At 41.3% G+C, this 23,093-nt stretch overlaps 1 protein-coding gene across 2 annotated transcripts in view; it reads left to right on the forward strand.

The window, feature by feature from the left end:
- The window catches only part of MINDY2 (MINDY lysine 48 deubiquitinase 2), a 223,585-nt gene that overhangs the window by 39,929 nt on the left and 160,563 nt on the right, over window positions 1–23,093 (forward strand). For both annotated transcript variants that reach the window (XR_015869439.1, XM_088443140.1), the window contains exons 2-3: window positions 7,790–7,847; window positions 19,570–19,634. Coding sequence is in view for 1 of the 2 variants with exons in the window: in XM_088443140.1 (XP_088299266.1) it covers window positions 7,790–7,847; window positions 19,570–19,634 (123 nt within the window). In the remaining variant the exon portion in view is untranslated. The remainder of the gene's footprint in view (window positions 1–7,789; window positions 7,848–19,569; window positions 19,635–23,093) is intronic.

A 23,093-nucleotide genomic window follows, 5' to 3' on the forward strand; every position in this document is an offset into this window, starting at 1 on the left:
ACTTTAACAAGTTCCCTTATTTTAATAGAAAAAACCTTGTTTCTTTTTTATGAATGCTTTGTCAGTAAAGAAACCACGAGGTTGCCTCCAATTTTTACCATATCCGGGATAGGACTTCCGTTTTTAACATGGATTTAAATAAAGTTGTTTGAAGTTTTTAAGTATAAAAGGAGGACCCAATACCAATACCAGCTACCTTGAAAAAGTGCGTCAGCACGAAACGTGTTGGTCAGCATCAAGCGGGAACCGGAAGTTCGGAAACGCCGGACCGGAAGTGAACGCCCGAGTGCAAGGAGACCAGCTGAGAGGAGAGGTTTGAACGTCGGAAGGTATCAGTTAGGGACATTTAGCTAGCTCTCAACAGATGTCCATCTCCAACAGGCATAGAATTGGAATCCTGCATAAACTAGCACATCGGTACTGCATATATTCTATCAAAAGACTATAAACATTGAGTCTTGTTTTTATTTTATCGCATTGCATTTCTTTATATACATTTAAACTTTTTTTACATACACATTTTAGTTTAATAGCGCTCTGTTTATCATTTTATATTTGTCCGACTGTTACGGAGCTGCTCCATTGTACATAATCACAGTGATTTTACTATATTTTTCTCAGTAAATATATTTGTAATGGGGCTTTTGTAATTAAATTTTCACCAAATGTCAGCAACAACCCATGCAATCCACTCATGCAAAGAAATCACACCATAGATGTCCATAAATTAAGTTGTGTAACAATGTGAAATGGCACAGGGAAAAAGTATTGAACACGCTTACTGAAATTTTTTTAATACTTTGTGCAAAAGCCTTTGTTGGTAATGACAGCTTCAAGACGCCTCCTATATGGAAAAACTAGTCTCATGCATTGCTCAGGTGTGATTTTGGCCCATTCTTCCACACAGTCTTTAAATCTTGAAGGTTCCGTGGGCCTCTTCTATGAACTCTGATCTTTAGCTCTTTCCATAGATTTTCAATTGGATTCAAGTCAGGTGATTGGCTGGGCCATTCTAGCAGCTTTATTTTGTTTCTCTGAAATCAATTGAGAGTGTCCTTGACTGTGTGTTTGGGATTATTGTCTTGCTGAAATGTCCACCCTCGTTTCATCTTCAGCATCCTGGTAGATGGCAGCAGATTTTTATCAAGAATGTCTTGGTACATTCTTCCATTCATCCATCCTTCAATTATATGAAGTATGCCAGTACCATATGCTGAAAAACAGCCACCGCACCATAATGTTCCCATCTCCAAACTTCACTGTTGGTATGGTGTTTTTGGGCTGTTATACAGTGCCATTTCTCCTCCAAACATGGTGTGTATTATGGCATCCAAAGAGTTCAATTTTGGTCTCATCTGACTAGACTATATTCTCCCAGTATTTCACAGGCTTGTCCAAATGTTGTGCAGCAAACTTTAAACGAGCTTCAACATGCTTTTTCTTCAGCAATGGAGTCTTGCGTGGTGAGCGTGCATACAGGCCATGGCGGTTGAGTGCATTACTTAATGTTTTCTTTGAAACAATTGTACCTGCTAATTTCAGGTCTTTTTGAAGCTCTCCACAAGTGGTCCTTGGCTCTTGGACAACTCTTCTGATAATTCTATTCGCACCTCTGTCAGAAATCTTGCGAGGAGCACCTTATCGTGGCCGGTTTATGGTGAAATTGTTATTTTCACTTCTGGATTATGGCCCCAACAGTGCTCACTGGAACATTCAGAAGTTTAGAAATTCTACTGTAACCAATGCCATCAGTATGTTTTGCAACAATAAGGTTGCCAAGGTCTTTAAAGAGCTCTTTGCTTTTACCAATCATGAGATGTTTTTTGAGTGAGACCTTGGTATTGAGACTCCTTTTTGTAGGCCATCAGTTGGGATTGAACCATTTATATTAATTGGCACTGACAAGGGGCAGGATTGCTTTCTAATTACTGATAGATTTCTGTGTCTTGGCTTTCCATGCCTTTTTGCACTTCCATTTCTTCATGTGTTCAGTGCTTCTTCTCTGTGTCATTTCACATTATTACACATAACTTAATTCATGGACATCTATGGTTTGATTTCTTTGCATGTGTGGGTTGCATGGGTTGTCGCTGATATTTGGTGAAAGTTTCATTATAATAGCCCCATTACAAATATATTGACTGAGAGAAATGTTGATGTGTTAAATATTTATTTTACCCGCTATATGTATGTGTGTGTAATAGGGTGCTGTAAGGCGGGGTTTGGGGGTAGACACTAAGGGGAAGGAAAGGGTTAGGCACCACTAAGGGAGGGTTGGGGGGGAGGGGGAGGGGAAGTATAGGGTACTCACCTGCCCTGTCGGGATCTTCTCCTTTTGGGCTGCCGGCGTCAGGCTATTCAAACGCTGGGATTACATACCCATTCCCTTTACACAGTTGAACATTTATGACTACTGTCACTGTAAGAGTGGTTTATTTTGGAAAGTGAGGGATCTATTTACTAAGCAGTGTTAGGAGACAGAGGAGCTGATTGGCTGGCACCTTATCACTTTTCACTCCTCACATTTCACTTCTCCTAACATTGCTTAGTAAATAGACCCCTAAATGTGTTAAACAGCGAAGTCTACTGGCAGGAAATGCTTAATGCTTCAGGGCCAAGGCTGACATGTCTACTCAATGTTTGCTGTGCTTAGGTTCTCAAGTGGCTGCTTAACTAAAGACGCATATCCACTACACGATATAAATGGACGATTGAACGATAACAACATTGTTCTCGTTCAATCGTTCATTAATCGTGCAGTGAATATGCTGTCAACAACCCCACTGAATATGCCTGAGCGCTGGGCTGGCTTAATACTCCCGGCAGGCTTAGTGCTTTTACAGCTGCCAGGTGCCGGCTCCAGCGCTTGCCTGCTGTGTCTGTAAAGTATTTTGTAAATGAGACACAGGGGCAGGGATTAGATTGCACAGCTGATTAGTGACCAGAGGGACGGGCAGACACACAGCATTTTTTTTTACCAGACAGTGACTCCCAGCCGACAGTTATGTGATGTCACATCACAGTGCACTGCCTGACTCCTAGATTACTGATTGGTGCATGATGCTGACCATCCACCAATCGCTGTCGTGGGCGAATCTAAGCATTGGTGGATGGCTGGAGCTATACACCAATAAAAGGAAAGGACATTGCAAATGCACTGGGAGAAGTGTGTAGCCAGAGGGCACAGCAGCAGGAGCGGAGAAGATGGCCGCCCCCATAGACCTGAGGTCTGATTTTTTAATGGATCCTTTATGCTGGCAGGTGGTAGTTATGGGACATAATTTTTTGAGGAGGGGGCCAACTATCTAACATAATTGATGGAGGAGGAGGGGCAGTTATCTGACATAATTGTGGGTGGAGGAGGGGCAGCTATGGGACATTATAGTTGTCCAGATTTCCCTTGAACTCCCTGACAAACTATATAGTGCATTCACACTGTGCAATATTCCAGATATATCTTGCATTGTTTGGTGGTTAGATGGTTAACTATATAATATTACTATATATCGCCTGGTCGTCCGGTAGTGCGTACACACTGCACGATTTGCTGGAAATCGTTTACTTGATTTTCAGATTGACCGGCATGTAGGGACAACCTGAAGATGCGATTGACACCGCCGCGGGAGCACACATAGTGCGTACACACTAGATTTGATCAATTTGTTGTTCCGATCCATCGGTATCTACCAAATCGTTACAAAAATCGACAAATGTGTACCCAGCTTTAGAATCCTCCCACCCACTCTTTTCCTGTGTACTCTTATGTACTCAAGGTGGTTTTTTTGTGGCGATTGACGCAACATTAATGCTGGGTACACTCATGGTGATATATAGCTTTTACTATCGATGAGCGATATACACCTGATATGTCTGTGAATGACTATGGGGAGTCATCTGTCCACACAGAGATACATATATATGTATTGTGATAGAAGCACTGGAAACATTTGGAATGGCTTCTATGTGTGTCCCAGATTCCTGTCCTATGTATTTTAACCCCCAGGAAAAGTCTGTTTTACAAACAGGTTTGAGTGTCGGCTTTTGGTAAAAGCCGGAGAATGGGTCCTGGGGGTGTGGATGAGAGAGAGAAGGGAGGGCTCCATCCACAGGGCCGTTTCAGGTGTTGGGCCTTTCAGCCTGAGAGCAGGCTAATTAGGGATTACACCTGGAAGTGGTTCAATATAGCTGTGTAAGAACTTTGATGCAGTGTCTCACACACCCTGGGGAGAACAGACACTAAGGTTTTGTTCAGAGACACTGTGACCTTCTGAAAGTGCTGTGTTTGTGGTGAGGAAGTAGGCCTTACCACTGGTAGAGAGGAAATTACCTGTTAAGTCAGTGCCCAGACGGACTAGGATTTATTTTATGTTTGTTCTATTTGACTATTGGTGTTGCACAATAAAAACTGGTGCCGACCAGCTTGCACGAAAAGCCACGACTGGAGTGCTGTTTCCTGGCTGCTGCGTGTAAGGAGGTGTCCGTCTACCCCAGGAGAGGGACCGCCTACCCCGAATAAATTATAATATCACAGTGGACCGGCCCTCCACTCAAAAAAGTTTACTTCGCCCGGTGCCCCCACAGAACAACTAAGTATCATGCAAATGGTGCTGCACTCACGGGCAGGAACACATCCAATAATCAGTGGGCACACAGATAATGTTTCAGTTGTTTTATCCAACTTTCTTCAGAAAGTGTATATGTATATATATATATATATATATATATATATATATATATATATATATATATATATATATATATATGTGTATGTATGTATGTGTATATATGTATATATATATATATATATATATATATATATTATAAAATCTGTGCATCTGGCTGTGTGTACAAGAGACCCACTGACCACCCATACACTTGCTGCAGGTACCACTGACATCTCAAGTGGTTCGCCAAACTTAAATGCCCGCCCAGTTGGAATGTCAGCCCAGACACATCGATTGACCGATTGGTAAGTGTATTTAGTTTGCCAATCGCTGACCAATCCTTCATCGAAGCTTAAGAAAGGCCACATATTTAGTGTGGGTGACACTAAAGTCTTAGGTTCCTTGAGGCGGGGGGGGGGGGGTATATGTGGAGGAGGTCTGTGAAGCATCCTGGTAGCTGACCGCTTAACTGTTTGGTGCCTGCATCACTCCAACCACATTATTCCCATGGTATCCCTGTGGACCCTATGGACTTCAAAGAAAAAGTTATCAATGGTCTACCATAACTCTTATTTTTCCTTATTTAAGACATCCCAAGAAAACTTCAAAATCCAGGAATACAAAAAAATAAGTGCCACTGCCCCCAGTGCTAATGGTTAATCAAATGCCTGATTAACATTCTATTAGCTGTGTCTGTGTGACCCAATAGGCTTCCCTTAACAGGGAAATTAACGTTTGACTTCCTATGTTATCCTCAAATTGGCAATATCTTACCAATCAAACACCATTAAAGTACTTATCCACAACTGATGCACAATGTCTGTACTTAGATGTATTATCTCATTGAGATGCCGGCGGACGGGATGCCGGCCGTGGCGACATACAGACACTGGAATCCCGCTGCCCGGCAAAGGGCCAACACCGATATCCCGAAGTGGTTCAGGATACCGGCGTCGGCATCCCCAACCACCGGACTGCCAAACGTCCAGGGCCGGGTAAGTATGCGCTGCTTCCTGGGGGAGGGAGGGTTAGGTTTAGGCACCCCCGTGGGGAAATTAGGGTGAGGAACCCCACCCCGGGAGGGTTAGGGGGGGGGGGGGGGTTGGGGTATGGCACCCCCCTTGGGGAGGTTAGGCACCGCATAGGGAGAGATAGGGGACTTACCTGTCTGTGTCAGGATCCTGAGTTGTCGGGCTTCCATCTCGCTTATCTCTGCGCTAAGAGACATCCTGCTTCCTTAGTGCAGAGATGGTAAATGTTTTAGCTTAGCAATGTAGTAAAATGCATCCCGGATGAGATTATATGAATATGCACCTTTCTGGCGATCTTGGTCCACCTGTATCATATCCGCATAGATCAGTGATTTTCAACCTTTTTCAACTCGAGGCACACTACACAAGATTTTAAATTTGCCAAGGCACACCATATGGCGATGCGGCATGAGTGACTAATGAAAAAACATTAGCTCCCACATAAAGAAATACACTACATTGGACTCCACAGGAATAAAACACACTACAGTACAAGTGCGCTGATCTGACCGCTGCAGCACACTAGTTAAAAAAACGCTGGCATAGATAATGGCTACTCTGTCCTATTCCGCATGCTTGAGATCAGGAAATGCAGGTTATCAATGGGGATGAACTGTGCATGTGCGAGGAGCATCCAGAGGCGGCAGCAGAACTTGTAAGCATAGCACCATCCCCAGATGGGATTTATTATTAGGCAAGTGATGAAAAACTCAGCTTTATGGCTCTTAGTTACCAGCACTTATCACTGCTGCAGCTGGTTATGACTGCTGCATTATTAAGAGAAACCAATGAAGCAACTGGAGAAATATGATTTGCGTACGGACTGCCTTTTAATACATTTTGGAGAAGCAAAGGAACAGGTTTAATATTGCAACCTGCCCCTTTCACACTGCACAGTAACCCAGGTTGCTGCGCGTTGACTTTCAATAACCCAGGTTATTGCTTGTAGTGTGAACAATAGAGAGATTTTGCAAAGGAAAGACTGCTATAGGTGAAATTACTAGACAAAATGTTAAATTAACACAAAAGGTACTATTTAAAGACCGTGTGTAGGATTGCAGCTTTAAGAGCTATGTAATAGGTGTATATATCTCCCACATTAATTCTTTAGTACCATAATTATCAATGCACATTATGTTACATAATCATTACTCAAGAAAATTCAGCTTAAATCTTTTGATCACATTATTAGAAGTGAGGAATGATCTGGAGAACAGTATTAAACGTGAGCTGTTGAATGTTATGTACATATTAATGATCTTAATTGCTGCCTCACATGTTATAAAAACATGGCATTGGTGGTAATTTATTCTACTCAATGTAGAATAAGCACAGCACCCCTTTTTAATGGGGTTTGGGTTTTTTTTTTGTCCCCCACATGATCTTTTCTACCTGCCTTTTTGAGTTTGCTCTTAATTATCAGTTATCTAATCATGTTGAATTGTGAATTAGCATCTGTCATAAATATTGTGTAAATTAGAAGGTTTTCCTTAATATTACAGCCCTCTATCTTATACCCCTTTTACACTAGCTCCAATAACCCTGGTTATTGCACAGCAACCCGGGTTACCACGCAGAGTGAAAGGGCCAAATTGAATAAGCTGGGTTAAGCGATGCAGCATTTTAACCCTGTTCGTGATGCAGTGTGAACGGGTAACCCGGGTGGAAGCGACCCAGGTCCCGTTCGCTGCATTGGAAGAATTGGCACTTTGAGATGAGATACTCTCCAAGTGCCCGGCTCATCACGTGATACCAGTGGCGCCATCGACCCGGTATTAGTGCCGGGTCAGGCCATCAGTCTGTATGGGGTCTCAGCCGGGTTGCACCTGGGGTGGGTGCGTGGACAAAATCCTGGGTGCGACCCGACAGGCAGTCGTAAAAGCAGTATAATAGACTTCACATCTCTCTATGCACACAGATAATAGCTAGAGTTTAGAACTAAAGTGTGCAGATATGCTGTTATAAAGGCAGACACGTCTACAATCTCTCAGATGACTGCAGAGTACTAGGAGGAGTACTAAGCATTCCTTGTAAATTTTATGTAAACAATCAGATTTTAGTACCGTTATGTTTCAGTTATACGTTTTTTTGCAGGTGAAATTACCTCCCATGATGGAGATTATCACGGCAGAGCAGCTCATGGAGTATCTGGGTAAGTGACATTGTTTCATAGATAAGAGTCAGCACTTGCCTGCTATAGCTATCATCCTGATATACTGGGTGTACATTTAATCTGCTCTCTTTCCTCACTTGACATATTGGTAATTTAGCATGAAGTCTATGTGCCACCACTGCCTTTTATTGTGAGACTGTGTGGATCATGCCTCAGTAGAGCAGGTTAGGAAAATTATAGTTATCTAACATGCATTAAATGTAAGGCATTGTAAGCGTCTACCAGCATTGGCATTACCAGCACAGGTGTGAGGGGAAACATGGAACGTCTTTATTACTGTAAATGGCCAATATGTGTGCAGCCACCTTGTTTTGAATTGAATCTACACCTTTGAAAATTATCCAGTGAGAATTTGTTACTTGGACCTACTGTATAATTTTCGGAACATCCATAACATGATGCACAATAAACTGTGCCTTACCTGAGAGATTATAAAAATATTGAATATAAGCTTGTGAGCATGGCCCTCCTACCTTTATGTCTCTGTTATTACCCAGTCTTGTTTTATTACTGTTTTGTTATGTAAATTGTAATGAAATATGCTGTGCTACTGTAGTGTTCACTCTAGGTCCGGCGTCAGGCAGGGCGCCGTACCTAGAGCAAGGGCACTTCTGCGCGCGCCCCAAAAGGTGGCGTGTCCAATGAAAAAGGGGCGTGTCTTAATGACACTTACAGACATGCCGGGCAGCCCCTAAGCGCCGCGGTCACTGTGAATGCACCCGGCATCCGTTCTCCGGCGGTGACAGTTCTGTCCTCCACCCGTGGGCCGCAGTGTCCAGCGAGTGGAGGACAGAACCCGCAGGCTATTTCAATGGGGCGCCGTGCTGGAGGGCAGGGTTCTTTCTGCCCTTCAAAAATAGGGCAGGGCGCCACTGTTGAAACAGCCTAGCGGGAACTCTACTACTGTATATTAGTAACTATTGATGATGATAAAAATAATCTTTGTGTGGTCCAGTAATTATTAATATTTCTTGTCTCTGGGATCACCAGTGCAGTTGTATATTCTAGGGTAGTTGGGGTATTCTAGGGTAGTTTAGTGGCAGTACAACAATGTACGGTACTACATGGTACTACCATGCATTATTTAGTACTGTACTATGGTAAATTAGCACTTATTGGCAAATTAGTACTTTATTTTGATGGAAATGACTGAATTGTTACTTCATAGAAGAATTACTATTTGAATTATAAAATCACCATTTTTAGTCATGCAATACTTTTACTTAGCATTGTGGTTCCCTGTGCTTACAGAGAACAGCAATTGCAGATCTATTTCTGTGCTCCTGATAGTGTACAATAACCAAAACCTCTAATTTGGTTTTGTGGGGTTTTTCATATCCTTTTGGTATGATCACCTCCAGAGCACCGCAAAGCAAGCTGGCAGTTCTCTCTGACTTCCAGCTTATTGCTTGCTGTTTATACAGCAGGTCTTCTCTCTGCCAGATCATAAACTGTCCACTAGAAAAAGAAAAAAAGTTTTCATGAAGTGCACTAATTGCATGTTAATGTGTCTTACTAGCGTAATGGAAGGGTCACAGATACAGCTATAATGATGATTGAAGTGTGAAATAATGTAGTGACCATGTTAATTAGAAAATTCCTGCACTATTAAATAAGTTCTATGTCATTTTCCGTAAATAAATTTGGAGAGGTAAGAAACCTAGGATAGCTAGACGCACAATGTTACTCCCTAAATCTGAAGGAGGTCTTTCTTTTCTGGACCTGCATCATTATCATTTAGCAAGTCTTTTGTCTCAGCTCGGCGAATGGTTTGTATCGGCTGACCTCAAAGCGTGGGTTTTCCTTGAACGCGGCCAATTAACCCCTTTTCCCTTGCCTGATATATTATGGCTGCCATCTACTATTGAACCTCATCCAGTCAGTGGCGGTGCAAGCGTCCCATAGAGCCTGGTTAGAATTCGTGTCCTTATCAGGAGCTGTATCCCTACCATTAATTGAACTCTCTCTGAAGAGCATAGCGCTGTTAGTCCCAGATTTGTCCTTCCACTCAACCCAGGGAATACTTTCTTTAAATGATGTTATGATAGAGGACACCTTAGCCTCATACGCTCAACTCCAATCGCAGTATTCTAGATCACATAAAGACTTCTATAAATATCTTAAACTATGACATTGGATATCCTGCAATACACAAAACCCTTATAAGGTTTTGACACTGCCTCGGTACTTACAAGAGAGACTTCTTAAAACGGGTATTAAAGATAGCATTACTTGGTGGTACTTATTATTAATCCATCCCCAGACACTGGTTTAGTTCTCCTCATTAACAAAGTGGGTAAACGACCTCTCTTGCTCTTTCTCCATGGCATAAGGTGTTCAAAGTATGTTTTTGTTTGTCTAAATGTATTTCTCATAGTGAGCATTTCTATAAACTCCCAACGATTATACTTGACTCCTGCTCTTATGCATACCATTCAGCCATCTAATTTTAATTTATGCTGCGTGATTGTGGTCATGTAGGGACCTAACTACATATTTTTTGGTCCTGCCCCAAGATCTCCACCTTTATAGAAGTCTGTCTTTTCCCTAATCTCGAGGATTTCCCATTCTCATATTACCCCATGCCCGATTCTAGCTATGTTTCATGTACCGGGTGGAGATACTATGCCCAACGACACATATATAATGGGTCATCTAGTCCTTTCCACTAAACTTTTACTAACCCACTATTGGCGCACATCCACTATTCCCACTCTGGAAGCTGTTGAGAGACATGTACAGTCCCACTATGAGTTAGAAGTGACCAGAGTCCCGTATTCATCCTCTGCCTCCAACCATCATATTCGATGGTTTGGGTGGAATGAATATTGGGTGTCAAAAAATCATTAATAGCCCTGTGTCCTCATTTTTTCTCTTTAAAACACTTATTAGCAAGTTTATACATGTATATAAATATACATTTGTGTCTGTGTTTACTATAGTCAGTCACTTTAAATTGAATGCAATCTTGGTGTGTGCCCCCTTACCCTATTACCCTCCCCCTTTTTTTCTTCTGTACCCCTTCTCCCCACCCCACCCCCTTTTTTTTTTTTACTCTTTCTTTTTTATATAATTTAAAATAAAAAACAGTATTGAGAAAAAAAAAAGAAAATTCCTCAAAGTTATTAACCATTTCGATAGTGGTTTGTTGGAACAATGTAGTTGCAACAATAGTCTTCTAGATTGGGCAGGCCATCGATCAAGCAGCAGGACACGTATGCACACGTCGAGAGGGGAAGGGTGTAACCTGCGGGGGTGTTCCCTCATGGCACACCCCTTTTCCTTCATTCTACGGCGTTGGGCTGTGGTCAGCTAAACATCCTAATGTGAACGCTATATTTGTATGCCAGAGACAATGAACATCAGCTGTAACTACATGTAAAGTGTCTAGTGTTCATTCTAGCACCCTGTGCCTGTCACAACCCGTGCAGTTCCTCTTTTCTGTCTGGGGTGTCGCTCTCTGCTCTGGAGCTTCTAGCACACTCTGGTCTGTATCTCAGCAATTTGTTGCATCAGCTGTGTGTGCTGTAAGCACCAGAGCAGAGAGCAATACCCCAGACAGGAAAGAGGCAATGCGTGGAGTGTGACAGGTGCAGGGTGCTAGAATCAACACAGAGTATCTTAGAAATATATAAATGTTCCAAGTGTGGGGTGTGAAATGTATGCATTGTACTTGTCCCTGCACCACAATCATAGAGTTGGAGTCTACAGTAGTTGCCACTCAGTAATATATTGCCAGTGTGAAGGGACAAGGGACATATTGGACAAACAGGCAATCACAAAAGACCTGAAACGCACTACAAATTAGGGCAGTCTTTTGAAACCCGCCATATCAGTGTTCTCCCTAGGCTGTTTTCTGCTGGCGCATCGGCCGGCAGAAACAGCTTGCCGCCCGGCACTATTCCCCGCCGACCCCCGCTCTGGAATGCTAGCCCCTGAAGTGACCGGAGGCTAAAGAGGCCTCCAATCACTTCAGAGGCCAGCGTTCCCAGTGATGTACTGCGTGGGTGACGTCACCCGCGACGTGAGGAGCCTGCCCCGTGCGCCTGCTGGGGGTACAGCATAAGGGACACTATTAAACCTGGGGGCACTGCATAAGGGGCCAGTCTGGGGGCACTATTTAAGCCTGGGGGCACTACATAAGGGACCAGTCTGGGGGCACTACATAGGGGTACTACTTCAGCCAGGGGGCAATGCATAAGGGCAAAGTTAAACTACAGGGGACAATGCATAAAGGGGAAAACTACAGGGGGCACTGTATAATGGGCACTTTTGACTGAATCCAGTGGGGAAGCAGCCTGAGACCTGTTGGGCTGGATTGGTAAGGGAGATACCCCTTTTCCCAGCGCGTGCATAATTGCGAAGGCCCCCACCCGGCTACTTTTGGATGCCACCCGGCTGGAAAAAATTTCTGGGGAGAACACTGCATATGTTTGAAATCTTTTAAAGGCAATTTATATCTACTGTAGTAGTTAGTTGACAGAGACAAGTGTATCTGGGTTCTACAGAGTCTGTAGGGTATTTGAAAGTGTCCAGTAAGTCCCTAAAAGTTTGATTCCTAATCAGAAATAAGTCCTTCTGTCTGAGGCTTTGAGTTGCCTAAAGTATTAAATGGCGATAGTATTAAAAATTGTCAACTTTTTCAAGGCTAATGGGCCTATGTATTAATCTCGGAACTGCCCCAATTATTAAGGTTCCTTGTCACGGCGTATATGAAAATATCCTGGCTATGTACCGTTGCAGTAACCGCTGTCCCTGCAAGTTATATCCACGGCATTTTGTGGAAGTCTCTTTCTCATTTGTGGTGGTTTATTATGTTATGAGTCAGATTCTGATTATAAACCGATTTCTTGCTGACACAGCTGCAGATTTCTACTCATTTGCACAGTTCATGTGAACTTGATACACTTATGGTAATTTGGTATTTATACACGTATGTTGGCTGCATAAAATATTTTACTTATAGGATAGAATGGGGATGTAGTCAGCATCATGGCGTGAGGGATGCCGACAGTCTAAATACCGGCGAGGAAATCCCGACAGCGTCGGGATCTCGGCACCAGTATCCCGACCGCCGGCATCCCAAAGGTAAGTTTCGGGGGTTAGGGGAGGGTTAGGCACCAAGTGGAGAGGTTTAGGGTGTGCAGGGAGGAGGAGGAGGTTAGGTTTAGGCACTAGGAAGGGAGGTTAGGTTTAGGCAGCGGTGAGGGAGAGTTGTGTGTGGGGAGGGGGAAGGTTAGGTTTAGGCACCAGGGATGGAGGGGTAGGGGTTAGGGTTAGCTGTACTATACTTACCTACTGCTGTCGGGATCACCACTGCCTGGATGCATACCCGACCGCCGGCATTTCATAACCAACCTGATAGTATGTTACCTGCATTACCTGTAATATGATTGCATACAGTATATGTGATGATATTAAACACATACTCTGCATGTTACTCGGAAATTATAAGTATTTAAAAAATCTCTTCTTTGCTCTTAGTGCTAAATAATGGATAGTTTCCCTCCAGCATTTATTTGTATGCAACATACTGAATGTTTCTTCCCATAATAGTGTATAGCAGGCAAGTCACTGCTATGTATTTTAATACAAGCAAAAAGACTGAGTCACAGTATTTGTGTAATGAAAAAAAGCAGGTGTATTTGCGTGCATTGATGTGGCTTCTCCGTAAAATTCATATTTCTCCTTGTGTGAAATTTAGATTATATAATTACATTTTGCATTACCAGCACTCCCAGTCTTTTTGCTTGTGTTACATTTGTTAGGGGCTTAGCCCCCCCTTCTGGTGAGCTGCATATTGGTATAAGCATTATTACACTGATCATTAAAGCACCCACATTTTTATTGTATGTATAATAATAGTAAGTTCTGTATGAAATCATGTCTTACTAATGGGCAGTGTGTAGCTCCCCTGTGCTGGCAGACTTAGCTTTAATTCTGCAGTCTGCTTCTAATGAGGTTTTATGGTAGTTTTATTTTTGTTTCTGTTCTGATTGTTATTGTAATTAGCAATGTTGGCTGGCCTACAAAAATTATAACCTAAACTGAAATTTGCTGAAAACTCATAGCATTACATCCTTAGCCAGATATTGGATTAAATGTAAGCTTTAGAAAAATCTTAATTTTGTAATTGAGAAAACATGTAACACCTTTTTATTCATAATGAAAGTTGCAGCAATAAACTAACGGCAAGTGCACAACCCTTTTAGTCAGTATGCTCATTAGTAGTCCGAGCTCTTACCCGCCGGCCTTTCATTTTACCATTTTATTTTTTGACACTATTGCAATGCGTGTAAAATGGTTATTCCACTTCAACTAATCCAATCTATAAATAGCAAAAGGACGACTTTTATGAGTGACCTATTTCTAGAAGACTATTGTCTGAGCAGGGCAGGTCATATACCAAATTTAAAGATCTTGGTCTGTAGATGTATAGAAAAATATTGATGTTGTAATTGGTTGCTTCGTTTAGGGGGAACTATGTGGAATAATGTCCGCCCGCCATTTACAGTGCATTACCATTGTGCTGGAAAACTGTCTGTTACTGAACTCGCCCTGTGCATCTGCTGGCTCATCTTGAAACTGTGACGGTTATTTGCAGCCACATATATCAGCTGGTCTTGCGGGGACCTCAATCACCACCTGCTGTGGCATTTCATTATTTACTTCTCCACGCTTTGTTTACATCAAACATACCTAGAGGCTGGCATCAAGGACATCGACATGGTGGAACCTTGACAGGTCGCTCAGAGCACACAGTTAAAAAAAAAAAAAATTCTTAGTTAAGAATATTATCGTCACAACCAAAGTATAACAAGATCAACTGATACGCCGCTTACGTTGGACATGACACAGTTGCCACAATACTACTCTTTGGGTCCTATGGACATGCAGTGTGTGAACTGTGCTGCCCTACGCTTCTTGGTAGAGGAGATTAACTGCCACTTTTCAGACTGCTGTCAGTGTGGTTGTTCCACCATATTTAGCAGAACTCTTTGGGGGTAATTCAATTGTGTGAATTGAATAGTGCCGGGAGGAAGTGCCAGTACAAGGCAGTTTTCCGGCTTAGCGTGGCATTAGCAGCCTCGCGTCTGGCACTTTAATCGGAGCATACCAGTATCCGTGACTAAACACTTAAGATTGAACTTAACATTTTTGTTAATCGAACAGCTTCGGGACCAACATCTTGGTGCTATTCACATCACAATGACTTGAATTGCCTCCTTTATGACAAATATACCCTCAAATGACGGTCTCATCTACATAATATCCTCCGTAACTAATATCCATAATATCCGCCCTAACTGAGGCGGTTAAGGTGCGTACACACAGGGCGATAAAAATGAGCGATTGAACGATTACGACATCGTAATCGTTTAATTGGTCATTAATCCTGCAGTATAATGTTGAAAATAACCAGCGATGCGGGCTCTCGCTGGTCGTTTTCGACAATAATAATCGCCTGAACATGCAGGCCAATCTGCAAATTAACGACAGGTTGTGCATGTTCGGGGATGAGGGAGGGTGCCTGCACTGAACAACATATCGTTCATTGTAGGCACATTATCCCACTGCACAGGATAATTATACAGTCGTTCCTCTATCGTCTAGTGTGTATGCTCCTTTAGTGCTGGGATTCCCTAGTTTTCAGTTAATTGTTTAGCTCGAGTTTCCCAAATTTGATTTTGTTCCAGATACCTTATTGGGCATCAAAATTTAATGCAAAATATATATTTATTTGTTTATGTACTTTTCTACTTATAGGGGTAGGAAATTCTCTTCCACAGTGAAAATCTGCTCTTGAAGCACACGACTAAACAAAAAAAAAAATGTATGCAAGGAGTGAGATATTTCAATAAAAGAATTTGCTCAGAATTTAACAGGCTTCAGTTTGATATACCACAAAAAGGTTTTGAATAGGTTAACATATTCTTTAACCATTTAACTGATGTGGTCGCATGGGATGCAAACGCAGCCAACTGTGCTTCAGCTGACAAGGTGCGACCGCACCTCCCTGCTGTGTTTTTGAAGAGGAAATCCATTATACACAGGTGCAGAACGGATCTCCTCTGACTCTCCGGACTCTCCTGTGGATCCGGCAATTTGTGACCAGTTTTGCCAGAAAAAATCGTCAGTTAAGTGGTTAAAAATATGTATGACTTTTCAAACAATTTGTTTAATCCTTGATGTTAGAAGTTTGTATTTCAAACTATATATATGTTTCTATATTTGCAATTTTCCTATTTGTATTTATAATATACTTTTACTGTGTCACATTTCTTATTGTGTGCTACTTATTTGGTAAGTGGAGCAATGTAAAAATAGATGAGGGGTAAATGTAATAACTACTGATTTGAGGCATCGGCGACTTCCATGCAGTCATTTAAAAGGCAAAATCAATCTGGTTTTGCCTTTTAAATGACTGCTACTTTGAGACATCTAGCAGTATCACACGGAACTAGCCGATGCCTGCAGGCTATTACAATTACCTCATGGTATTGTATAACCGGTTCAAACAGAGGGGTCTATTTACTAAGCCTTGGATGGAGATAAAGTACCAGCCAATCAGCTCATGTTGGAGACTGTGTTTGAAAAATGACAGGAGCTGGTTGGTTGGTACTTTATCACCGTTTACTTTATCTCCATCCAAGACTTAGTACATAGACCCCCCCTGAGTGATTTATAAGGTATTTGTTTTGTTCTGGTACTGATCTGTTAAAGGAACAGCTGATGAGGAAATTGAGGGGGGTTACAGAACGTCTTGTGTGCAAGCAGTGGGTGTATGTTGACAGATGCAGTTTTGAAACCTTTACAAAAAGTTAATTAGGTTTTATCAGCGCTTTCTGTGAACAAGTCCTAACATTGAAAAACACACACTTTTTTAGCATGCCGTATTACAACTGTCAAAAAGAAGACATTATTTAGAATGAGGCTGATATCAGTTTAGCCTTCTCATAAAACTATTCTTGTGTGTCAGTCCTTTCTTTCATTGGAACAACAATCAAGGGACAGACCGTACATCACATTTATAGTCTATTACAGGGGTCCAGAAGAAATCAAATAAAGTTTTGATTGTTGTTCCTAAAGAATTAAAATGAGCTTTGCTCTGAAACACATAAATAATGTGTATATTAGCTGTTGTCTGCGTCTTCACCACATGATAAAATCGCTTCTGCCAACATTTCTTTTTTTCTCTTTTTTTTAATTCAATGTCTTATAGTAGCATAAGGGCCCTGTCAATAGAGTGGCCCACGTGACCAGCAGCACTATACAGTCCGGTGGCGGCAGCACCTTAACCCACCACTCAAACCAGTGTTACTGTGTGCCCTGTACACAAACCGCTATGTAGTCTATCCTATTCAAGTGAATGTGAGCACCTGTACTTTAATTTTCTGTCAAAAGTTTTTTTTGATCATCTGGATTCTGCTGCCGTTACTGTGACCATCCCAACGGTCACAATACCGATAGCAGAATCCCAACGGCCAAAATACAGACGAATCCCAATGGTGAGTATTAGGGGTAGGCACTAGGGGGACGGTTAGGGCTAGGCTGCCAAAAGGGACGACTAGAGCTAGGCTGTCAGAGGGGACGGATAGGGCTAGGCAGGCAAAGAGGACAAACTGCTGTGCTGGAGGATCTTCCCCAGCCTTCTGAGTTTTTAGCTGTGAAATGTAGAGATAATGCCAACCCTCCTTGACTTCCAGGCGCCTGGGAGTGGCTGTGAGCTGGGCTTTCTCTGCAGGCAGGCTCATGCCCACTGGTAACAATGTGTAAAAACTTCTCCAGCTGAGTACACGTGCAAAGTGCATGCATTTAGCTGGATTGACTTAATGAGACAGGGGCTGGATTACCCCCTATGTTGTTTTGTGCTTTTATTGTATAAAAGAAGGTCTCTGTGTGCTCTAATGTAGTGTAATCTCCCGAACACCTTAAGGTGTTTAACATTTGTATTCTTTTAATTTTCTAGTACTTTAAAAAGACAAATTATTACTAGTTTTTAAGACCTTTTATTGGAGCTGAGGCCGGGACCAGAGCCACACAGCTAAGATGGCCACCAGTGTATAAACGTTTATGCTGCGGTCCTAACAAGCGAAAATATTGGCAGTATGTGCCTAATGTGGAATGAATGAAATTATAAAGTATGTTTAAGTATGTGCAACTTTAATTACATATTACTATATATATGTATTACGGGCCTGATTCAAAATGCTTACCCGATATCCTGAGGTTGAGCCTAGTGTCGCCAAACTCAATGCTCTGCCCATTACCAAGAACAGCATTGGCCCAAAATAATAAATGGCCAGAGGGTAATTGGCCACAAACCAGGAGGTATTCCAGCAGGTTGTCCTCTTATAACCAAACGTAAAGGGTTCCAGGTGCTAGTGTAGGCGCTTGGTGGTAGCGGCAAGCTACCGTCCTATGACACAGTGGGAGGACTCAGGTATAGGCGGTTGCTTATATGTGACACCAGATATTTTTTAGACTTAAGAGAAAAGCTTTTTATTTTTAAGAATAAATATTCAAAATTTCTTCAAATCGTAAAATAAGCTATTCTTATTCGGAAAGGATAAACTTGTGGGACGCTCCATCTATATTGCTCACCTGCTGGTCATTGTTTGACTTAAGTAAAATGTAAAGCACAACATGACTTTCTGAATAGTAGTGGTCTGTTTGCGTATTTATACCAGAAAGTAGTTTGCAACTCATACGCTTCTCATTGCTTAAGTGGGCCTGTCCCTATACCACTACTGAGCAGAAAACCCTAATCCTGCTCTAGTGAGCCACATGAACCTAGTGTCCTGCTATAACTACCCAGTCATTGACTCAGACTGCCGCCATGTTAATAGAATTAAAAAATATATTTCCTCAGCACCCTAGGAAGTGTTTTAAAACATTCTAACCTGTTATTGTTTCTCTGTTTTCTGTCATTGTTTGGATATCTCCAAGGACGGAAATATCATTGTTAAGGTGCCCACACACATACCGATCTGCACACTATCCCACGATGTGTGCGATTTCCCCTGAACTCTCCCCCGGCAGCTCCCTGGCAGCTCCTACACACGATTTGGAGTAAAAAGCATAAGATCTATCGTGCTTCTTAACTTTTTTTTCCCCAGTTCATTTTGTCCCAGATTGTCAGATCTGCCCTACTGCACGGCAGATCTGACGATGCGATGTGCGACCAGCGGGGACGCGCATCGCATCGTGATCGTGAGTTAGGACTCACGATTTCCTCACGATTTGGCCATATTTTACACGATCTGTCGTCACGATTCGTCGGAATCGGCCAGATCGTGTAAAATATCGCTATGTGTGTGGGCACCTTTACACTGCCAAAATATGTGTGATAACATCATTTGCCCCCTCTATCACAGGGGTATGGCGACTTGTTTACTGAAACAGGTGCAGTTTTAATGCAGTTGAGTTCGCTTTAGATTAGGGTAGTGTAAAATAAGGATGTTTGGACAATTCTGAGATCAATAAAAACTTATTTATAGTAACAATTTTATAAATACATAATGTGCTGGAAGATGTGATGATGTAACTGGTATTAGGAAGTTGAATTCCTTCTGCAAATTGTCAGTAATTTTGTTATTAGATTGTTTTATCTTAGCATGTTTTGTTTGCTTTTCTATTTTTAAATGTGTGATTATAATTAGTGGTAATTCTTTTTTTTTGGGTTTTTTTCCCCACACAGGAGACTATATTTTAGATGCAAAACCAAAAGAGATCTCTGAAGCTCAGCGTCTGAACTACGAGCAGGTGATGACCTCCGTTGTACCTTTTGTTGTGGTGATGGTGTGCTTTTCTTCAACCTGTTGATTACTAGTTGCCATAATGACAGTTTATCATGTTTATTCTAAGCTGCTGCTGAAGTTTTGTTCTCTACATTGTGCGTGAACTATGGTTTTATGAATGAAGATTTAATTGGTGTTGAAAATTAATAGCAAAAACCTTTTTGCAACAGACCTAAAGAATATATTATGTGAAGGTTGGCACTAGTTTGCAATCCGATCTGTAAAGTCATTTTATTTCTTAACATTAACAGCAAATTGAATTTTGTCTCATCTATGCCCTCCATTTGTCTCTTTTATCGGTCACCCCCCCTTTCCCATCTCGTTCCCATCTGTCGCCCTCTTACCTCCTCCCGTCTCCCCCCTCTTTTCTTTCTCTTATGTGGGTCAGGGTATACAACTCCAGGCACTGACAGGTCCAGTGCATCCAAACATTGCTTGAGCGCAGGGCTGGCAAAATATCAGATGGTCTCTGGTGCGCATATGGTGCGTGGTCGTGGCAACGTCCTGGTCCCCCTGTAAGGCATAGGTATTTGATAGCTGTGCGTCTGGGCAGTGGTAGCTGGGTTTCTGGCTCTCCAGGGATCAGTTAGCTGTAACTTGTCACAAATGTATTGGATCTCTACTTTAAGCTGTGGCCCAGGCTCGTAGACACCCCCCTCCTGTCTAATACATTTGAGGTGACCGAATTGAAATCATATCATCGCCTTTTATCATGTTAGAAATATTGAGACAGCTGTACAGACTGATGTGTAGAAAGAATAGCTTATTATATTGATTAGGAGCATATAAAATGCAAACTGTAAAATCTTGAGAATCTGATGTAACATCTAGTATTATGTATTGGGCATCAGGATCAATCATTTGTGAAGTACCTAGACCACAGGTTCCCAAACTCGGTCCTCAAGGCACCCGAACGGTCCATATTTTAAGGATAACCATGCTTGGGCACAGGTGACTTAATTAGTACATTAGTTTTTTTGATTTAACCATCTGTGCTCAGCCTTAAAACCTGGACTGTTATGTAAAGCAGCCCAGGATATACAGTGCATCTGTGCCCTAATGAGGCTGCGAAATCATACCTCCTTCAACTATACCAAAATCTAATCCATGATCTTATTTTCTGGTTGTCCTATTTTCATTCCATGGAGGACCTAGCCATGCCACAAACTGTCATACCTCAATGATGCTAAATAAATCTCTTAGCTAGGGCAAAGTATGTGCTTGTTCAGGGGTAGGCAATGTTTTTTTTTTTTTTTTTTTGTTTCAGACATTTAACCTTACAAGCTGAAAATGTTCCAGAGTGCCACCACCACTACAACATATACAAACCTTTACAAGAGTCATAGATGGATACTGATATGCATTAGAATTGTGTGCTATTTATCAACCTTGAACAGGATTAACTGTGGAAGGCTTCGCCCGTTGTGTATGTTGTCTCTATATAAAGGGCAAGGGTACCAAAGGATGCTTGCACATTGTATAATAAATATAAGTTGAAATAATCACCATTACATTTGATATAATACAAACAATCCCCACTCACTTGTTCTTGTGTTTTTCTTTATTTGAATGTCAATAAACATATACAGGTTGAGTCTCCCATATCCAAAATGCTTGGGACCAAGGATATTTTGGATATCGGAATATTCCGTATTTTGGAATAATTGCATAGCATATTGAAATGTTTTAGGAATATGGCCCAAATCTAAACACAGAATGCATTTATGTTTCATATACACCTTATACACACAGCCTGAAGGTAATTTTATACAATATTTTCAATAATTTTGTGGCTCAAACAAAGTTTGTGTAGATAAATGAAATTCATTTATATGTCATATACACCTTATACACACAGCCTATAGGTCATTTTATACTTTGTTTAATAATTTTGTGCATTAAACAAAGTTTTTGTACATTGAACCATCAAAAATCAAAGGTTTCATTATCTCAGTCACGCTAAAAATATTCCGTATTTCGGAATATTTGGATATGGGAGACTCAACCTGTATTTGTATTAAAATATGCCAGCAAATATAAGGAAACAATACTTCCTTATAAAATATTTTTTTTCCGTATGTTGGTAACAGGGTCCCCTTTATTTAAAAAAAAAAAAAATACTAGCACTGAATTCAATTTATTTCCTGCTTATATAGCACTGCCATGTTCTGCAGCACTGTACAGAGAATCTTATCATTCCAGCACCCTAATGGTGCGTACACACGGTACGATAAAAATGCACAATATGAACGATAACGTTATCCATCATATCGTTATTGTTCATATCATGCATTTTTCAGTGCCTCCACCCCACCAACGACCTGCGATGCGCGGGCACATATGGACGTAAAAGATATCGTCCATCGACCGTACATGCAAGCCAACCTGGTCGATATCAACCAAGTTACTCTAGGGATCCGCGCGATCGTTGGCCGCTGGCCATCGTTGGTGGTATGCTGTATGATCAATATCGATCATCCAGCACACCGGGAAGGTGCAGGGAGATCGTTCAGCGATCCTGTGTATATGCACCATAACACTGTAGAGTTTGTATATTCTCCCTGTGCATGCTTGGGCTTCCTCTGGGTGCTATGTTTTTCTCCCACAATCCAAAAATATGCTGGTAGGTTAACGGGTTAATTTTTTTGTTTTGGGGGGAACCAGTGTGTATGTGTGTGCGTGTGGTTGGGAACATAGTTTATAAGCTCCACTGGGGCAGGGACTAGTGTAAATGGCCAAATATTCTCTATAATGTGCTGCGCAATATGTGATCGCTATATAAATATCTGATAAATAATTCCCTGTATATCAGAGAAAGGGGAATATGGAAGAAACTTTTGCACTAGTAGGTATACATATACAAGTAACACAATTACCCCAATTTAATTATTCTCAAATGGTATTATTTGTCAGGATGATGGGGGCGCTGCAAAGGACAATGAAGAATCAAAACACAGTAAGAAAAAGAAATGTCCTCTTTGTTGGCGTACTGAAGATAAATATAAAATATAACTTTTAATTTTTTATGGTAAGATGTGAATAAACTTCTAACGTGAAATATGAAAAAAATATGTATTCAAAATATTAAATAGATGTGTCATTATTGTCCCAATAGTTCTAAAAATATAATTATCCTAAAAGCCTCATTGTTGTGCATTCAATTATATAATATATAATAAATTGGATGCACAATAACAACGAGGATTTTAGGATAATTATATCTTTATTACTATTGGGACAGTAATGACACACACATCTATTTAATATATTTTTATTATTTTGAATACATATTTTTTTCATATTTCACGTTAGAAGTTTATTAACATTTTACCATAATGAATTAAAAGTTATATTTTATATTTATCTTCAGTGTGCCAACAAAGTGTCTTGCATTTGCCGTTCTTACACCTTCACCTCTCATTTC

Source organism: Taudactylus pleione, unplaced genomic scaffold (genome assembly GCF_031769625.1).
Source record: "Taudactylus pleione unplaced genomic scaffold, aTauple2 ptg000019l, whole genome shotgun sequence".
In the NCBI taxonomy this organism is placed as follows: Eukaryota; Metazoa; Chordata; class Amphibia; order Anura; family Myobatrachidae; genus Taudactylus; species Taudactylus pleione.